Raw genomic sequence first — 20,875 nt, 5'->3', positions numbered from 1 at the left:
TACTGCATAATTTGATTCATGAGGGGAAAATGGAGGGAAAGAGAGAGAAATCCCACTTTCCAGAGAAAGCAGAGAACCTGAAGGAGAGGCCACCCTTAGGGCAGACCTTCTCTTGAAGAAGGCAAAGGTGAATGGTCCAACTAATGGCACCAACAGCTGCAGCTGTCCAGACAAGTGAGCAAGGTGCCTTACCTGCCAGAGATGCTGTATTAGCCGTGGTCACTAAGCCATGGCATGGGTGTGCTTTTGGTAGCAATTTAGCCTCCAGATACCATTACGACATTAAAACATAGGACACCCTATGGCTGTCAAAAACTATATAAAAAGTGGAACATTTGAAGATTCATAGCCTGGTTGACCTACTGCCTTCACCTTGAAGTTTCTAAATCTGCTGATCCAGTTAGAATAGTCACACTAATTTTTTTCAGTCAAGATTACATATGTTGTAACATTTTAATAAATTCACCTGTTGTGCTCTTATAATGTTAAAGATGTTGCCTTCTACGAGTTTCTATTGATATTACACAAGCAAGCCTGTCCAGGGATCCCCAACTTAGTGCATTTACTACTTTCTCAGAGATTTTATAAATTATTAATTTATTGGTGGGCTGCTTATAAGCTAATTAAGTTATTTATTTATTTATTTGTTCATTTATTCATTCATTTATTTATTTATTTGCAGTGCTTGGCAGGGAACTCAGGGCCTCCCTCATGCATGCCAACACTGTACCTCTGAGCTACATCCTCAGCCCAGATGTTTCTAAATTTAAACTGCTCTTGCTGTTTATTTCTTTTGAACTTATTCAATGGGCAAAAGTCAATTTGAATTTCATTTTATTTCTCAAAAGGATACACAAATCCTGCTCTTTGAGATTTTGTGATTTTATTAAACAACAGTAACATAACCACATATCTACAGGACATAGAGAAGAATGAAACCAGTGAATCAGTAATTAGATGAGGAATAGATTCTGTTTAGGTGCAGAGTCAAGGTCACTGGAAAGCATAATTATGAGTGGTATAGGTCAAGGCTGTATAGGAAGGAAGGCCACTGTTACCTGCTCTGTTCTGTCAAGCTTCACCTGAGGCCACCTGGAACTACCAGTTTGATTGGTTTGATTCTGCAGACCCACCTATCTAGCTTCTTTGGATAGAATCAGTAACTCAGGTCATAGGAGATGAGCTGAAAGAAAATTTTCAGAGTTTTTGCCCTCAGATTCCTGGGCAGAATTAGAAATAAATGTGTAAGCTCATGGGTGTGTACATATGTGTATAATTGACATGACTTATTTATTTGATGTTTCATGTATACACATATAGTTGATTGAACGAACACCTGTATGCCAGACTCCAGGCATACAGCTGTTCTTCACTCCAGGGTATTTTAAACAATTTAGGTGAATATTGGTTTCTCATTCATTCTTTGTGGTACTTTATTAAGTATTATTACTGTGGGGGAAATGCCCCCGCTTTGGGCACGTAAAGGATTAAGATGGTCACTAACCCAGAGAGACTGGGCCTTGTCATACACAGGTTTCCTACCTGCCAAAGAACTCTATTCTCTCCTCATTAGTTGCCTCCTCTCTTCCTTCTCTCACTAAAAATGTTTTTGTTTGTTTGTTTATGCCTAAGAAACTCCCTGTTTCAACATTGTCTGACACTGTCAGTTCCAAGAGAGCATTTAGACTTGGGTTTGCTCCAAATGGCTGGCAAGTCTCTTACTGTCTCTAAATCTGAGTTCCCAGTGAGTAGCACTACCACATTTTTGTTGCTGTGGTGTCCCCACTTTGCTGGGCACTATCTATCATGAATGGTTTTCATCTCTGTAAAATTGAGATATAAGGTTGTTGTGAGGTTGAAATGAAGTCATATAAAAAGATCTGGAGGCCATCATGCTAAGTGAAATAAGCCAATCCCCAAAACCCAAAGGTCCAATGTTCTTTCTGATATGTGGATGCTAGTATACAGTAAGGGGAATGGGGAAAATAGAAGTTCACTGGATTAGACAAAAGGGAATGAAGGGAAGGGATAGGAAAGATGGTAGAATGAACCAGATATAACTTTCCTGTGTTCACGTATGAATACACGACCAGTGTAACTTCATATCAGTTCTTGTGGTTACAAGAATGGGATCCTAATTAGAATACGTTATTCTCCATGTTCTCATGTATATCTAAAAGAGAACCAATGAAAAAATAAAGGCAAATTTTTAAAAAAGTGTCTACAAGAACTGGGGATGTAGCTCAGCAGTAGAGCCCCTGCCTGGCATTTGAGAGGCCCTTGGTTTAGCCTGTAGCACTGAAAAAAATAAATAAAAATTAACAAAAATGCAAACAGAATCAAAACACCTGTAGTCTTGGCACATAAAAGAATTTCAGTCAGTGTCAGGCAGCACAGTGTGAGGTGTCGGAGCCCTGCCTCTGGGACCAGTCTGCCTGGGTTCTTTTCCTGGCTCTGCCATAGTAGCCTTGGACAATGCAGCTCTCCCTGTGCCCCTTTTTTCTTTTCTGTGATCACATCAATATTAACAGTTAGCACTTCAGACTTGCTGGTCACTCTTCTAAGGTCTTTGTTTTTGTCCAGGTGCTTAAACCTCACAACACACCGTACGAGGTAGATAGTGTGATTTGCATCATTTTATAGATGAGCAAGACAGGTTGGTTCCAACATGCCTGCTTTTAATCATGGTTCAAACTGCTTTTCCAACTTCTGTAAAATGAGAGTAATTGTTGGTTTGTTTTGAAAATTAAATGACTACATGTGAAGCAATTAGTACAATGCCTGGTACATAGTAAGCACTCAAAGATTTTAACCTCTGTCAGTTATTATCAGTATCATCATGATCATCTGTCTCATTGTTTTTATTTAAAAATTTAAGTGGCTGGGATGCAGTATTACTCTCCATCTGTCTTATAAATGAAACATTCTAGCCACTTTATTCTTTACTACAAGAGTAAAGGACTCGAGATCTTTGTCAAAATGTTTCTACATTTTCCAATGAGATCTTTAATGAGTAATTTGTAATTGGTCAAACTTTGGAAATTGTTGCTTTGAGTCAGTTGGATATTGACCACAAGATTTGATAATTATTTTCATTCTCTCCTATCCCCCATTTGAATCAATCATTTCACTATTAGGTGATTATAACTGTAAATTATACAACTTAATTGCTAAATATTTTAAATTTCATCAGTAGCCAAAGTGTACTTTAGAAGAAAAAAATCCTAAAGATAGCTCTTATTTGGACTGTCATACAAAACACATAATCGTTTTATATCCTTCATGTTGTAATCCATTAGTTTGCTTATCCCCTTTGTTTACGTTTTAATTATTTTTCAATTTTGCTGCTCTGCTTGCAATTCTGAGCTGTAATTTCTCTCAGGCTTAAACAAGATAAAATATTAGTGGCCTCCCTACTCTAGTATAAAAGCTCAAGGAATCAGGTGTATGAAATGGATGAGCCCCTTACTTCATCAGCTATGTAAATTTATCATATTATATTATGACTTTAACCAGAAGGGAATATTCTGTAAGTATAAAGATTAAGAGAGGACTTGAGGGAAGCAATTATAAATTCCTTGTGACTGGTTTCGCTGCCTCCTGAGCTCTCAGTAGGCTCTGGCAGGATGAAGTTTTGCACCAGAGCATAGGATGGCTCTGTCCAAGCAGGCTGCAGATCAATTCCACTCAGAGGCCCGGAAGAAGGAACCTGCACTTTCATTGCCTCACCAGGACAGTGAGGGGCTCGGAGTCATGGAGTGATTTCTAAGGCTGCCTGACACCCCAACCTGGGGTTGAGGTCTGCTGCTGTGACACCAGGGGTTTAGAAAAGCTGCCTTGACTGTCACTCTTTCTGTTCTGATGCAGTCACTGTGGGCACCTTGTCGTTCTTCCTCAATGATCAAATGGAGTATTTTCCCATCCCATCTATGGAGAGCTTTTTTGTAGTTTTCTTCCCCCCTCCCCAAAAGAAGTTTGACAAAATAAGTATTTGCCTCTCAAAAAATTTTTAATTTTTAATTAATGCCCTGTCTTCTGAATTTTCCTGAGAAGAATACTTAATATTTTCTGTTTTGGAAATAGGTGCATACAGTTGAGTAATATAACATATCATCCCAACTCATCAGAGATTTGTTTTGTTGTTTATATTTTCTGTTTAGAATAAAAAAAATATTCAGTGAATTTCTTTAAAGTTTAACTTTTAATGGAATAAATATATTATGTACTAATCAGTAAGAATGTATTTGGATAGCCTTAGATTGTATTGAGCAGTATTTGTTCTATTTTTGCAAACAATGCTTTCGTGAAAGTTTGACTATTACTTCCTGGTTTTGCTTTGCTGATAGCAATTGATAGCAATTTACTTTTATCTTTAATTTAACTTTTTACTTTTATTCTTTTCTTGGTAATGAGGATTGAACCCAGGGGCACTATCACTGAACCACATTCCCAGACCTTTTTTTTTTTGAGACAGGGTCTCACTAAGTTGTGTAGGGCCTCACTAAGTAACAGAGGCCTGCCTTGAACTTGTGATCCTCCTGCTCAGCCTCCAGAGTTGCTGGGATTATAGGTGGGCACCCCCATGTCCAGCACTGATAGCAATTTTTGCATGATATTTTGGCAAGGTATTTTAGAAAAAAAGGTGATTTTTAAAGTTAAGATGATTCAGAGAATATTTTCAGACTTGGCACTATACTGTTTTACCTTGTGTTACAGAAGGACTGCTTGCTTATAAACCCATGTGCCATTTCATAAGGGAATTCTGTCCGAGTTTCATATCTTTCCACTGAGGGGGATTGACACAACAATTTTATGATTCCTTTTATAAAGGAAACAGACTTTTCATTAACATAACATTTCTCAAACATTGAAACTCATATGAACAGCTTTAATTATACAAAGTTTTTAATTACAAAGTTTTAAACTTTAATTACAAAGTTTCCTCCTTTTTTTTTTTTTTTTTTTTTTCAAAACAGACCTGGAAATAAGGCTCTTAAATAATGCTTCTGACAGTCACACATTAATCTTTTATTTTTTTTCTGCCTTAGCAGTGTTAGGTAAGCTGTATATAATTAATTTCACATAGATATATTAAATAGACCAAAAATGTGAAAGTAGATCAAGGGATATTAGTTATCTTGTTTCTACTGCCATAACAAAGCTCCAAAATTTATTAACAAATTCATGGATTTCTTGAATTAAATCACTAAATTATGGAGCTGTGAAAGGGACCCCAGAGAAAATTTGGCTTAGCGTGATTCTTAAAAAGCACTATCTTATAAACCATCTAGGATATACAGGCATAATTCTGGGCTTAAAGTTCCCCAGGGGATGAAGCAGCATTCATAACCCTCCTTGAAAGTTATTTTGGTAGTTGTCTTGCAAGGAGTGTTATAAAATTGTCTCATGAAAATGTATCTAGAAATTATGTGGGAATCAGAGAATCAAGGCAGCAGTATTACTTCTTCAATTAGAAGATAATGGAGTAGTAAAAAAAAAAAAAAAAGTAGTGAACAAAGAGAGACTCAAACAACCAAAACAGGCAAGGAAATCTCATCTCAAAGTGCCCACGGGACAGGAAAAAAAAAAAAATCAAGACACTGGGCTGGGCTGGGCTGGGCTGGGCTGGGCTGGGCTGGAGTTCTTTATAGCTCAGCGTTAGAGTGTTCGCCTAGCACGTTCGAGGCCCTGGGTTCGATCCTCAGCTCTACATAAAAAGAAATAAATAACATAAAGGCATTGTTTCCAACTAGACCAAATAAATAAATAAATAGAAGATAATGGAGTAAATATACAGTAATTCGGTTAATCTGAAACTCATTTTTAAAAGTAATAACATTTTGTGTTTAAAATACATATTTGGATCTGGGAATATAGCCTTATGGTGGAGTGCTTGCCCCGCATGTGGGAGGTCCTGGGTTCTTTCCTTATGCAAGATAGATAGATAGATAGATAAGATAGATAGATAGATAGATAGATAGATAGATAGATAGATAGATAGATGGATTTTTATTTTTTTATATTTGATTGGTGCACCCAAATATCTGGTTCTAATAAAAATGTTTCCTCCTAAAAGAAGAGCCTGTTTTCAGGATGCTTATCATGACATGAAGACTGGTTAGAGTTCCTTTCAAACTTGTCTTCTCACACGAAAACAGTCAAGGCCTCTTCTTAGTCCCAGCATTTCCTTGCTAATGCCTTTATCAGTTGTTTAAAAAACTGTGTAGAGGAACTACAACCAGAGTAAAGACTATTTCCGAATTAGAATTTCCGAATTAGAATCGGTGGGAACTCAGTCTTGTGGCTGTGGAGCCTGTGCTGGTGAGAGCAGGCTGGTTGTCCCCTGTGCCCCTCCATGCTCTCACCTGGGTGCCAGCTCTGCCTGGGCCTTGTCCTCTATCACATAGGGGTGGGGGCCACATCAGGGAGCAGAGAAAAGGTGGTGCACTAGCCCACACTGCAGAAAAAACCACAGAGGAAGACCTGAGGTGGAGGCTCGTTAGCACCCTCTCTCCTGTCTCGGGACAGAATCTTAAAGTCTGTAAGGATGACATGGCAGGAGACTCAGTTTTAGACTCAGGTATAAATGAATTTCTAGATAACAGAAATATATTCCTTTAAGTGATATAATGTTTAAAAAATGTTACTTGCAAGGAGAAATAGCCCCAAATAGTTCCCGTGCCTTCCTACTTTAAAAGAACACTTGGCACCCTGGCCCTCTTGTCACCCTCCTTAGGATTGAGTAGAAGAGCATCTTTGTGATGCTCCGTGTATGTAGCATCATCTCTGGTTATGGGCTCCATTAAAATCCTGACAAACAGAAATATCCCCTTATTAGGAAGGCTAGGGTGAATAAAGGATTTAAAAGTAAAAACCGAGTGGGCCCTTAATAATACTTGACTGGTGGCAGGGGACGGGGCAGTGCTGGGGATGGAACCCAGGCCATGCGTGGTCTGTCTACCACTGGTCTACACTGCCAGCCCAGCAATCTCACTTTCCTTCTCCATTCCACTTTCCTCTTATTTTAGGTCAGGAGTTGATAAACCACAACCTGTTGCCTGTTTTTGTTAAGTATTTTTGGAACATAGCCATGATCATTCGTTTACATATTTTTATTTTTAAATGTTTGTGTATGTAGTACTGAAGATTGAACCCAGGAACTCTATACCACTTCACTATATCCCTAGCGTTTTTATTTTTATTTTTAGTTTTGAGACACTTAATTGCCAAGGCTGGCCTAGAACTTCCAATCCTCCTGCAACAGCCTCCTGGGTCACCGGGATTATGGGCAATCACCACCTTATTGTTTCTTGCAGTTCTTGCGCTCCTGCTGTAGAACTGAGTCACTATGGCAGAGAGCCCATGGCACACAAAGCCTAGAGCATTGACTCTCTGGCCCCTCACAGAGGAGGTTTGCCAGCATTTGCAACTCCAATGGCTGTCACATGCCTTCTTTTCCATTACTTCTAACATCTTCTCCCCGCGCCCCCCCCCCCCCCTTGCTCTCAGCTAATAACTTGATGTCTTGATTTTCTGGGAAGTAGAAGCCTTCAGAAAAGAATTTCCCCAAGGTCCCTGTATACTTGCCCCTCTATGTCCTCCTCCTCCTGTTCCAGTAGATGAAATATTTATATTTCTGTCTTCTGAGGGTAGATCTTTATCTTTCCTGCTCAAGAACATTACTCGTGAAAATGCACTATCCTCCTCCTGCATCATCAGATTTCCCTCTCCACCCAGTGATTTCTGATACAAATATGAAATCATCAAATCAAATATGATCAGGATGCTGGAATGCCCCTCATCTCAATGCCAATGAGCAATCAAGCAAAACTCCCTTCAACCTGGCTTTCCAGCCAGGGCCCCTTTCTTTCCTAACACAATTAATGAAGCTTGTCTCTACCCCCAAATAAAATGACTTCTTTCAAAGTCACTGATTATTTCTGTCAAATTTAACATCAATTGTTTTGAACATCTTCTTTAATTCCTGAGCAGCATTCGGAGAGAGGATTTTGCTCCCTCTGTTCTGAAACATCTCCACTGCTCTCCAGATCTTCCTCGGGAGCTGCTCTTCCTTAGTTTCCTTTCTAATCACTTGTTATCTTCCCAGTGTCTGAACATTTGACTCAGCTCCTGGATTTACAACCTTCCATCCTTACAACCAAAGTAGAACCATCTAAACTTTGATGTCTCCAGATTCCAATTTATACCTGGATCCCTTCCCTGAGCCTCCAGCAACCCCACTGGGATGTCTAGTAGGTATCTTCCTTCCAAGACCTCCCCCCAATTTTTCCAGTCTCAGTAAAAGACAACTTCATCCTTCCAGCTGCTCAGACCTGATATTTTCAATGCATAAAAATATCAAAATCTGCTGGCCCTACCTTGGAAATATATTCAGATTCTAACAAATCCTTATCATGCCCCCCACTGCCACAAGTTCCAAGCTGTCTCTTATGTGAAAACCAATCTCCTAAATGGTCTTCTAGATTCCTCCCACCCAACCCAGAACACATAATGACCCTCCAAAGTATAAATCAGATTAATGCCAATCCTCTTTTCAAAACATTCCATTATATCTTACTCAGAGAACGAATCCAAACTCTTTATACAGGCTGTAAGGAAATAGGTGATCTAGTCCTACACCTCTGTGACCAGCCTCACCAGTCTGTCCCTTACCAACCCTGTTCTGCTGCACCTATTCTTTGTTGGTCCTTGAATTTGTGAAGCACAGCCAGGCCTCAGGGTCTTTGCACGGCTGTTCCTCAGCTGAGAACATGTTTCCTCTGGGTGTTCACATGACCTTTTTCTCACTTCCTTTAGGTTTCCACTCAAAGTTGTCTTCCTAGAGAATCCTTCCCTGACATCTCTATTTCTCTAATATATTGAGTAATTCTCCATCCTGTTACTCTGCTTTATTTTCTGTCCTGTCGCATATTACCACCTGCTATTTCTATTTATATGTTATATAAACTTTTATTGAATATAAGTTCCATGATGTGAGAGACCTTGGGATTTTTTGCTGCTGACTTCTGTAGTCTCAGTGGGTTGTTGCTCAAATAAAGACTTTTGAGTGAATGAATGATGAAATAAAATAACTTAAAGAACTAGGGGCATATATCTTGAGAATATTAAAAGTTATAGTAAATATTTATATTTACATATTAGAAAGATGGTCATTTTTGAAAAGGAATAGGCCTAGTGACAATGACTTTAAAAGACAAAAACAGTACTCACGAGTTATCATTAAATAGTTTTAGAATTTCGCCTAGAATAATATGGGACATTCCAAATATCTGGCTCCTCCATCAGTGTCTTAAGATAGACTGAGATCCCCGTCCAATGAAACTTAGAAAAAGAACCGGAAAACCAGTTGTGAAGGATGTTGTAAAAATACCTGTCTGATTTGGGTGGAGGAATTCTACTTGCAGTCCTCTGGGAATCTGTGATTTGGGCCACTTCAAGGATTTTCTTTCTTTCTTTCTGAATTGGAGAAACAACTAGATAAAAGGGATGTCACTGCCCTTGGGAATAAAGTTATTGTCATTGCTTTTAATGGATGGTTTCTATTTTTGTAATGCCCACTCAACAGCATGGGTGGCTTCAGCACAAACCATGAAGACCATGTAGCTTTGTATCAATTTTGAGCCCCTTCCCCATATTTGGTCATGTTGCTGACTACCACGTTCAAATCCTGCATGCTGTGTTGTATAAAATAAGAATTCTATAGTTTTTACTACTTCTGCCAAGTATAACTTCAGATCTCTTTATTAGATCATGCCTTAGTATATCAGCATGAACCATTTTGGAAAGAATTTGAACAGAAACATTTTATAAATTGTATGTTAGAATGGATGCATTTGTATATGTACATATACATATGACATATATTTATATATAGTATATGTATACATATTCATTATATGTATTCATGTGTGTGTGTGTGTGTGTGTGTATTTTCAATTCCAAAGTTCTATAGTCACCTCTTTTCTCATTATTATTCCTTAGGTATTTGGACCTAATAAAATTTTTGATACTTAATGGACCACTTCCAAACTCTGATGAATAAAAAATTTAAGCTTTGTTTTTTCAAGTTCTTATTTTAAATAAAAATTTCCACTATTTTCATGCAACATCAGGAGTATTTATTCATATTGCATAGTAATTTTCCAGTTGTGACCAAAAAAAAAAAAATCATCTTGTACGCCTCTTTTTAAGTGTGTATTTATCTATGGAATGATCTAGTGAAGCTAAAGAATTGAGAAGTTGTAGGCTGTTATTTTTAGGACTCTGTATCACTTCACCCTTTTTGCCAGAGTGGTTCCTGGCTAACTTTCCCATGAATTTTTAACCTCTTGCTAGGCTTTGCTTATGTAACAGGAAACAGGCTGTCAGGGACAGACAAATAGCAGCATATCAGGCACACACGTAGTAGCAAATGATTTAGTTTGCCCTTCGCTCTCTTAAAGTACACTGATACATGATCTCAACTTCAAGTCTTTTGGCATGAGAGCTCTAGATTAAAATAATTTCAGTTTTAGAAAGGCAGAGGAATATTTTACCAAGATCATGACTGAATCCAGGTCACAGAAAAAATGAGCCTATTATAAGGTGAACTTCGCAGTGGTGCCATGTCCTGGGATTGTGGATTTAAGTATATCTTCGCTTTTTCTCCAACTCTTAAGGCAGGGGTGATGTGCAAGCTTCAAGAGAGAGATGATATCGCACGCATTGAACTGGTCCAGAAGCTGGCAAGAGAAAACTGTCAGTTTTTGCAGACAGACAAAAAAGAACTGGAGAAGTCTGAACACGTAAGCCCTTTTCGTCTTGGGGATGCAGGTTTGAAGGGGTAGAGAATGTTTCTGTCTGGTTATATGTTTGAAGAAAAGAATAGCTTATTTTAAATTTTTTTAGGTTTGGGGTTTTCTTTCTTCCCCCAAAGCATCCTCCTTAGCAAAAATGTCAGATACTCATAGCTGTAAGCTAGCGGTTTATGACACTGGCTTTGTAAGAGAACCCTTCTCTAAAGTAAGCCACGTAGGTATCTGAGAATACTCTTAGGCAAACATGAACACCTGATGGCTTCCAGGTTTGACTCTGGAAGTTTTGTCCCATCAGATTGTTCAATGAATATGGATTTTGAAAGAATGTTCTGGTGTACTTTTATCTTTGGCATGAGGGTAGATCTACTTGTCAAACTAATATATCCTAAGTCACTAGAAATAGATGGGGACAGAAGAACAGAATGTCGATGCTCACATCAAGTGGGAGGGTCAGAGGGAGATTTCCCTGTATCTTGTGAATGTTGTGTTCCAACAAGCACGACATTGTTTGGACACAGCTAAAGCTAGGAGAAAGGTCGTTCTGCTTGGTGCCCTGAAAGCAGTTATTCAGCTCCAGCTTAGAGCTGAGACTGCTGCCCTCCCGCTGGGGAGCCAGGGCAGCCACTGTCTTCTGCTAAACATTGTTGTCCTCTGATTTTGCTGTTGTTTGTAAGACTTCAGTTTCGGTTGGTCGGCACTCTCCAGGATTGCTCATGAAGGGGAACATTCCTCTGTGCTCATAAACATGTCTTTCTCTGACTTTAATTTTCCCATGGAATTTTATTTTCATCCCCTTCCAAGGGGGAAAAGTTGCTTCATGCTTTTCCTAGTCCAAGTCCATCAATACAGCTGTCAGGGTCTTGCTGAGCAGGAGAGAAGGTGAGAAGTCCTAGGCTGGCTGGCTGCTTAGTTTAATAACACAGCACATCTCTAACAGTGTGGCCTCAAATTGTAACAGTTGGTGTCTCAAGGGGGGGAATAATTAGGCAGTTTCAAAGCCTTGTGACTAAACTATTTCAGGGCTGACTATTGACCTTAAGTGCAGCAGGGAGTCCCCGACACCTTCACTTTGGCAGGTACCAGGGAAAAATTTAGGGGCTTGTTTAAGTTGTTCAAAGTCCTCTGAAGCTTGAGAATAGCAAAGTATATCCATGTGCTTAGGATTTTGAATATCCCAGTTATGCAGCTTAAATTTCTGAAAACAATCCTCCTTTTGACTCATTTCAATCAGAAGAGTGATAGTTTTCCTATGCCTTGTTTTACTGATTTCATGATGTATATGTCCCTACATTTTAGCCTGATTGAAATTAGAAAAAGCCTTAACTATTGATGATATGAAAACACATCATAGTGCAACTGAGCACAGGGGCCCAAACCCGTAATCCTGGCTATTTGGGAGGCTGTGGTAGGGCATCACAAGTTCAAGGCCAGCCTGGGCAACTCAGTGATACTCTGTCTCAAAATTAAAAAATGAATTAAAAAAGTGACAGAGCACTTACCCAGCATGTGTTAACCCCTGGGTTCAGTCCCTAGTACCATAAAAAACAAAAATGTCATAGTGTATTTGTGATCATTCTTCTTTACTAGTGGTCCTTAAAATGAACAGTTTATCTTATAATTGAAGATTAGATGCAGTGAACCAGTGACTACTTGAGATGGGGTATCTTTCGAAGTCAAACGTAGAGTACCACTTCACTGAAGTCAGCGGTCATCAGCTTTAGGCCACAAGAACTTTATGCTCATTAACGTGATACCTGTGTTGCTTCTGTCTTATGCTTACTTCAATTCCAATTCAGAATGTTATCAATAGTTCTAGCTAATGAGGTTAAATACCCTCCTAAGATCTAACAGTAAAAATCTGAACTTAGGGGCTGGGGATGTGGCTCAAGCGGTAGCGCGCTCGCCTAGCATGCATGCGGCCCGGGTTCGATCCTCAGCACCATATACAAACAAAGATGTGTCCGCCGAAAACTAAAAACAAATAAATATCAAAAAATTCTCTCTCTCTCTCTCTCTCTTTCTTTAAAAAAAAATCTGAACTTAGCGTTAATCAGAATGCTTTTGACATGAGACAGAAATTTAATGGCTGAAGATTTGTAACTTTGCTTATGGTTATTTGTTCTTTTACCTTTAAATCTGCATTTTAAGTTTGTAAAATAGAGCACTAAGGTCTTTTGCTTCTTACGAGGGTGTTGTATGTTGGTGCATTAACACCTCAGAAGTGTTTATGCTTCTGAGAGGGAAGATGAATGTTGGAATTATGACTTTCCTGCAAAGCATAAAGAAAGGAAAGGTGAATATTAAGGATTTCTCCTTCTTTATGATGTGTATAAAGTCAACCATTCTGTGATCTCCCTTCTGCAAGAACTAGTCAGCTCTCAGGGCTGGTGTTGATATACTGCTCTACTAAATGAATTACTCCTTAATAACTAATGCTTACATTTTTATGATAATCTATTAAAAATAAAACCCCAACTGTATTTTAAAATTTTCATGTCCTGAGTATTTGCTAGACCTCTGCTGGCCCACCAAGTTCACCGTGTTCCTGAGATGGAAGCAGCACTTTCTTTTCTCCTGCAATCACAGTCATCTGCTCTTGCTTAGGGAAGCTCCATTCTAACACACAGCATGTACAGAGGAAGCCACAGTTGACTAGTGTAAACCCAGGTCTACTGTTATCTCCTCTTGTTTTAACAATAATGACCAAACCCTGGAGTTAAATACAGATTTCCTTTGTTTTATTATTTTGCAGGAATTCATCTGCCTTATCTACCATCCCTGGGCTCAAGCTAGCAGAGCAGACAATGGCAGAAATTTAAGTTAGAATCCAAATTGCCTATTTACTCTTTTTACTAAGCTCCATTGCTACTCTAGTTCTAGAGTGCTACATCCTTTTTTTTATATATGCACCAATAAGGAAGTTACTTTGAAGTCTGCTGCCTTGGGAATGACAGGAGCTTGATAGAACAAAGGCTTTGTTGCTGTTACATCTTGTTACAAATTGAAGGGGATTAGAGCTTTCTGGGTAGGCATTTCTAGTATTTTCTTTAACTGGTAAATGCCATGATTATAAATGCATACAATTAGAGAAACATTTCACTCTGTGCTTGTGCCAGGGTGTTTCTGAAATTAAAAAACAAAAAAAAAAAAGTTAAGTGTGTAATTATCACAGGTTTTTCAGGAAGCACTCAGTTTTCCTACTTTCTATTAACTAGCTGTAGGCAAAATTAGGCAGTGCTTATTCCTAAGTGTTGAAAATTATAATGTGAATTCTTAACGAAGAGGATGGCAGTGGGATATGTCTTCTAAATTAGGATAGGAAGATTAACATTTAGTCACTAATTCTTTAAAGAAACTACCTCTGATGTGGGCATTGTTTTTCCTAACCTTAATCCTATGATTATTATCAATAGAGGAAGGGGCATATGTTTCCAAACCAGGACTTCTGCACTTGACTTTGAGTGATGACTAATGGTCATAAACAAGGGCAGGGAGGAAAGAGCATTTTAGATGCAGGAACCAACAGGAAAACATAACTAGCTCCTGGTGATTTGTGGGGAATGGAAAGAGGTGGGTTGTAAGGGAGGCTAAAATTTGGTTGTGAAAGACCTAGTAAACCACCCTGAGGAGTCCAGGCCTGCTTTTCTGGCAAAAGAGAGCCACCAAAGAAGTGAAGTGGCACAATCAGATGTGGGCTTTGTCAGATCTCTCTGGCATTGGTTTAGAGGGAAATGTGAGTGAAGAAAAAAGAAATGTTGGCAAGAACCTTCAAAAGCTTTCCCCGTGAGTCAGGTGAGAGGTGCTACCCCAATCCAGGCAGTGACTGGGAACTGAGAGGGGGTAGCATTCAAGAGCCATTCAGACACTAAAACTGGCAGAATTTAAGAGTAGTAATGGGGCTGTGTTTTCTTTTTTATAAGGAGTAATATTTGAATTTTGGTTAAGCCTTCTTCAGTATAGGGTAGACCTAAGAATGCTCTGTTTATCTTTGCAGTGGTCATCACTTTGGCCCCCAAATCACTTGAGCCTTGCACCTTGCTTTGTTTTCCTGTGGTATGTTTCAGGTGTCTGAGATCTTGGTATTTATTTCCCTAATGAATTGTTAGATGGGGGTTCTGGCTACCAGTGTGGAGACTACATAAACTTTCTTTTCAAACCAATCCCTTTGAAATACCTTAGGCAGAGAAAATTTCTGGTAGCTCCAAATGAACTGGCTTATTTTTCCAAAGCCTTGGCATTTGTTGCAATGTCGTGTATGCTTTCTTCAGAACTTATTGTGTCTTTTAGGGATGCTCTCCTGACCTATTTTTACGTGTCTGGGTTGCTTTACCTTATACTACTATTCTAGAATGCTCTCCATCATTCATTCATTTACTAGACTTTTATTTAAGCCATTGTTTAGAGATTATAATAACTATGGTGGCTCCTTCTCCTCAAGAATTATCGTCTGGTTGTGGAGAGAAGACATAGAAATTAATAACAGCAATACAAGAAAGCTGTGATGGGAGTTCCAAGACACACAGGCATGAGCACGGGAACCCCAGCTGGAGAAACCTATAGCAGAGGCAGAGTTCAACCTGGACCCTAAAGTAGGTTTTGAGTTTGGATTTACACAATTCTAATTGAAGAAAAGCATTCCCAGAGGGAAGAATAGCACTAGAAGGTGCACAGAGATGGCAAAACAAACGATATTTTTCAGAAATCAGAAACCATTCTATCACCAGGAGTCAGGGATGGGAGAGGAGTTGGACAAGGGTCAGGAGAATGATTTAGTGAGAATTGAAGCTGAAACCCAACTGTGGAAGATTTTGAGGCCTGAGAAGTTTTACTTTGTTTTCAAAACAATAAGGAGCTGGTATTTGGTTTTGTTAGTTTTCACTAAAAAGGAAGATGGGGTGGGGCCTTCGTGAGATAAATGGTATTGTTTCAGTCTGACAGATTAGCCAGCGGAAGCTGATCTGGGCCCAGAGGGAGGCAAGTCTGATGGCCTGGGAAGAGCGTCTTCCCTCTGCCATCCTCATCGGCAAGAGGACCTCTCTGAGTCTAGGAAGCTGAGATGACAGGATCCTGATAATCCTGAGGACTGGGAACTGCTAGGCAGGCAGCCCTGGGGTCAGAGGGAGAGGGAGTGCTTAGGAAGGGATGGTATTGATGGGTGTGGGGAGGAAAGAGAGATTTGAAAAGCTCATAAACTATTCACATTTTAGTGTCAGTACAATAGCTGTATTAAAGTATGTGTCTAGATGCGGGTCTTATTTTCTGAAATATAACTGCACTATTTACCAGAAAACGGCAGCTGTGTTTTTCCTGAAATGTAGCTTATGCTTTGTAGTGTATTAAATTGTGCATTAGAAACACCAACCACAGCTCCTGAATGGATTTCCTAACGTGTAGAAATGAGGAGTCATAAGATGTATGTGAAAACCGTGTTCAGCAATCCTTTCCTGAGGGGCCTTGTCGGTGTCCCTGCCTCTCCCCACCCAGTTTTCTTCAGTTCCTTTGTTAAGTCTGAGGACCCACCCTACTTCCTTCCCCTTCTCTAATTCACTTCTCTAATGAAATATGGGTGGGAAGGGGATTTTGCACATTCTGAAACTGAATCTTGGCATAATCTGCTGCCTACACCAGGTTCCCTATCTCTCAGCCTCCACCGGAATTTCCTTTTCCCTGTTTCCTGAAGCCTCATCCTGGAATTCTGCCTACGTCAAAGGGTTCCTTGTTTAAGGATTACTAGGGGAGAAGTGGTCTGGAGTGTTCCAGCTGCTGTCACTCTTATTTTACATATCAAAAATAGGTCTCCAGGGCTGTGGTTGTGGCTCAGTGGTAGAGTGCTTGACTTGCATGTGTGATGCACTGGATTGGATTCTCAGCACCACATATAAATAAATAAAATGAAGGTCCATCAACAAAAGTAAAAAAAAAAAAAAAACTTAAAAAAATCTACCTCCATCTTTTTCTGATTTTCATTTGGCTTATTACTTTATTGGTTTTTTAAAAATGCAATTAAATGAAAGGTGGAAATCCTCTATTTGCTCTATTTAGAATATGAAAAGGAAATGTGTTTTATCACTCTATTCAGACTTGTATTCTACATCCAGATGAGTAAAAGTTCAAGCAAGCTCATCATTGTTTGAAGTTTACCAGTACATTGATTTTATCTAAGAAAATTACTTAGATTTTATAATATTATTGCTTAGTATTAAAAGCCATAATTCAGACCTGATAAGTAGTTTTTAACACATCACATTGTCTACTCAAGCTAAGAAGTCACCACATTAGTGTTATTTTTTCTTGATAAGAAATTTCTGACTTGGGTTGGTATTAAAGTATCTTCGTAGAAAACAGACTTCCTTCAATGAATAGTTTTAGTCCATTCTTTAATCAGGATCCATCTGGTCACAGGATAACAAAAAAGTAGTAGAAGGTAGTTCTTGCCTCCATGAAGTTTACAATCTATTTAAGAAAAGGATTTATACATGGAAAATAACCATTTCATCAAGGATAGCCATTTAATGAAGTGTCTGAGTAATTTCTCAGGTACTGAGAGAGAGAGAAATAAAGCCTGCTAACACATTTCCAAACAGCAAGTCATGCTCTTCCCATTCATTCAAGAGCAAAGTTTACAAGTTTAGTTAAATTCTATGATTTTTTTTTCCTCCAGATAAATGGCAGTAGACTGTCAGTGAGAGTCAGTGATGTGCTCATGCTGTCTGGTGGAGCCATCTGCTCATTAGCTGTATTTTTAGGTTCTCGAAAGAAGCCCATTGCAAGTCTTGACATTTTTTTTTAAATTAGTTTCAGCATTTTTTAAGAAAGAAGAATTTGTCATGATGCTGTTTACTTTTCTGAAAATGTTCAAGTTTATTTTTAAAGGCCCAATTAAGAAAATGGATACTGGCTCCGTTAGTTTGATTTATCAAACTCATATTGTCAAAGGGTCTTTTATTCTGTGCTGTATGGATACTGCTTCCAGGGTTTATTAGATTCTTATGAAATTAAAATGACTATATCATCTCCAGTATAGTTGGAAATTATTAAAGTGAAGTATTAAAAATTATGTTATTTTTCTTTGGCTTTTACACATACACACACTCCTACTAGCAGTACATCTCCCTCCAAACCATACCCCAGACAACCTTACATTCTTTTCTTTGCTATCCTGATGCCGGCCTGACTGCATTAATATAACAATAGTAATATCTGTAGACTATTGTGTGGTCAAATAACACTAGAAACTTTTGGCAGTTTAGTTTTTGGGGGGATCATAATAAGATGCTTGAGGACAAAACATTGCAGAAAAGATGCAGACAGATGGAGACTCCCTGATAACTGTGTTCTGCTGAGGATTGGAAAAATGAAAAGAAAAGCTATGGGGAGCTGGGGTTGCAGCTCAGTGGTAGAACACTTGCCTAGCACATGTGAGGCACTGGCTTCGATTCTCAGCACCACATATATATAAATTAAATAAAGGTATTGTGTCCACCTACAACTAAAATTTTTTTAAAAAAGATTTTTTAAAAAAGAAAAGCTGGGGGGATAGTAGAGGATAGGAAAGGCAGCAGAATACAACAGACACTAGTATGGCAATATGTAAATCAATGGATGTGTAACTGATGTGATTCTGCAATCTGTATATGGGGTAAAAATGGGAGTTCATAACCCACTTGAATCAAAGTGTGAAATATGATATATCAAGAACTATGTAATGTTTTGAACAACCAACAATAAAAAATTAAAAAAAAAAAAAAAAGAAAAGCTATGGAGTAGTAGGGCGATGAAGGTCCCAACTTATGATGTGCTGTGACTGCTCAGGGACTGCCCTGATAGGCTACTATTTTTGTGGAGTTGATGCTCCACAAGGAATTCCAAGGCTGAATTCACATTAAGCTGTGTGGTAAGTTTTATGAAGTGCTATGGAAGCTTCTAACAGGGACTCAACTAGTCTAGGGAGTCATGCAGATTTCCCTTAAAGGACAGAATCTAAGCTGTTGGAGAAGTGAGGAGAAGTGAGGAGGGCTGGGGAATCCAGGCAGAGAAAAGAATAGATGTGATGATGTCAGGGGCCTGATGTGGAGAGGATGTGGCAACTAGGGGAGCAGAAGCAAGAAGCTACAGTGTACTGGGGCTACGTAGGAGACGCAGGGCCAAAAGACGCAGGACCTCATGGGCTTTAGCCTAACATGGTGTGTTAAAAGCAATGTCAAGCTGTTATGAAAAATTTAAGCAAAAGCAAGAAAGATGATTAGATTTAAAATTTGAGCTTACTTCAATGTGGGAATAGGTTTAAAGGTGAAGGATGGATCACATTCAGTCCTTTCAAAGTTTTCTGACTCTCCTTTCCTTGCAGTCCTCTCTCTTGGTTTCACATGAAGCAGTAACTGACATACATGTTAAAGACTTGCTGTGAAGAGCTCAAGTTCTGGGACCTCAGTTTCAGTGAAGGCAGAATGCCCAATTATAGCTCAATTCTAATTTATTAGCTTTACCCTAAAGCATATTGCCGCACTTTTATTTTCCTTTAGGAAGTTGAGTTGGATGCATCCTAGCTTTGTAAAGGTGAATTTTGAGCATGCGTGTACCTGTATGTGAAGGCTTTTTACTAATGAGCATTATGCAGGCAGCTATGTTCACTTAAAGAATAACTTATTGTGCTGTATATGTGCATCATATTGATTTGGCCAAACTTTGATGATTTCTCAGTGATTTGGATACTTCAGTTGATACAGATTTTTTAAAAAAGGAATTTATAAAAGATTTCCATGTAGGATACAAAGAACCTTTTTTCCTTTTGCCATGAGAAGTGGGTGGAAAGGAAAGATTCCATCTGGTACCCAGCAGTCCTTAATATTGTTTTAAGATAACAAAAATAGAAGCTGAAAATACCATAACAGAACAGCACAGACTTTAAGCAAGTGCACAGTACATATTTTTCTAATAAATCATGTTAAATATCCACATTTTCCTTAAAACATAATCATTTCCTTATTTGCCATGACATATACATTTGTCTTTAATTTTTAAAAAGCTGTCTATTCCATTATTGCAGCAAAAGGATTATTGTTTAGATTTTTAGAAGTTAGTGCTACAGCACTTAGGTTTACCTGGAAGAGATTTTCATGGGGCTTCCACCTCCTGACCCTTTTTCTTATATTTCCCTCCTATATTAAAAAAAAAAGTGGAGAAATAATATATAGCATGCGTGTTCACTTACATTTACTGTAAAATGTACATAATTAAGTGAACGGGGCTCAACAATTCTAACAAACCTTTATAAATGTCCTCTCTGTTCAGGTTCCAGGAATGGCTGGGCATGATTAAGGCATAGTGAGTCATAGTAAAGGATTGGGGGCTCTCCAACTTCTAAGAGTCACATAGTAGGAGAGGATAATGTGATCGTAAGACAATTAAGATGGCAGGAAGTAGCTTGGGGGTAAGGATTTGTACAGGGGTTCAGGAGAACTTAATGAGTCATAGGAGGATATCATGGTGACCTCAAAGGTGGTGGTGGAATACATCAAGGTGGAATTTTGGCCCGGTCCCATCAAAGAAGAGAGAAGTACTTCATCCAGAGAATTCTTTAAACCTTGTATGATCTTGCCTTAGCTAGGATTTATAGAAGTAGAATAAGCTTTATGGCGATACCTTTATGAATGAAGGGTTCTAATGATCCCCAAATGGTACAATGCATGATAAAATCCCAAACTTAATTTTATGGTTGGTGAATGCTATCACATTCTCCCGGCTCAGTGGACTGACTGTTATGACAAGTTGGGGGATTGTGATTTTTCACTATGAATCTGAGTACCCTGGAGTTTTCCTCTGAGAATCATAGACATCAGAGAGAGCTTTAGAGATCATCATGCATCTTGATGGTTTGATAAAGAAATTTTCTTTCACAAACTGGCACCTGCTAAGTAGGATTATAAATAGTTTCCTCTAAAATGGGCAACAACTACTAAATGGTTGATTCTTTCTTTTGGGAGTTCATCAATCACAAGAAAATGTTAAAATGGTCAGGTCAGGTGGCATGGCACACACCTCTATCCCAGCTACTCCAC

The 20,875-nt window shown here is 38.7% G+C and overlaps 1 protein-coding gene across 2 annotated transcripts in view; it reads left to right on the top strand.

Moving 5' to 3' along the window:
- The window catches only part of Rapgef5 (Rap guanine nucleotide exchange factor 5), a 229,368-nt gene that overhangs the window by 117,740 nt on the left and 90,753 nt on the right, over positions 1-20,875 (top strand). For both annotated transcript variants that reach the window (XM_027932668.2, XM_071613720.1), the window contains exon 9: positions 10,680-10,805. In XM_027932668.2, the coding sequence (XP_027788469.2) occupies positions 10,680-10,805 (126 nt within the window). The remainder of the gene's footprint in view (positions 1-10,679; positions 10,806-20,875) is intronic.

This window comes from Marmota flaviventris, chromosome 1 (assembly GCF_047511675.1).
Source record: "Marmota flaviventris isolate mMarFla1 chromosome 1, mMarFla1.hap1, whole genome shotgun sequence".
Lineage (NCBI taxonomy): Eukaryota > Metazoa > Chordata > Mammalia > Rodentia > Sciuridae > Marmota > Marmota flaviventris.
This window is presented reverse-complemented; position numbering and strand designations above follow the sequence as displayed.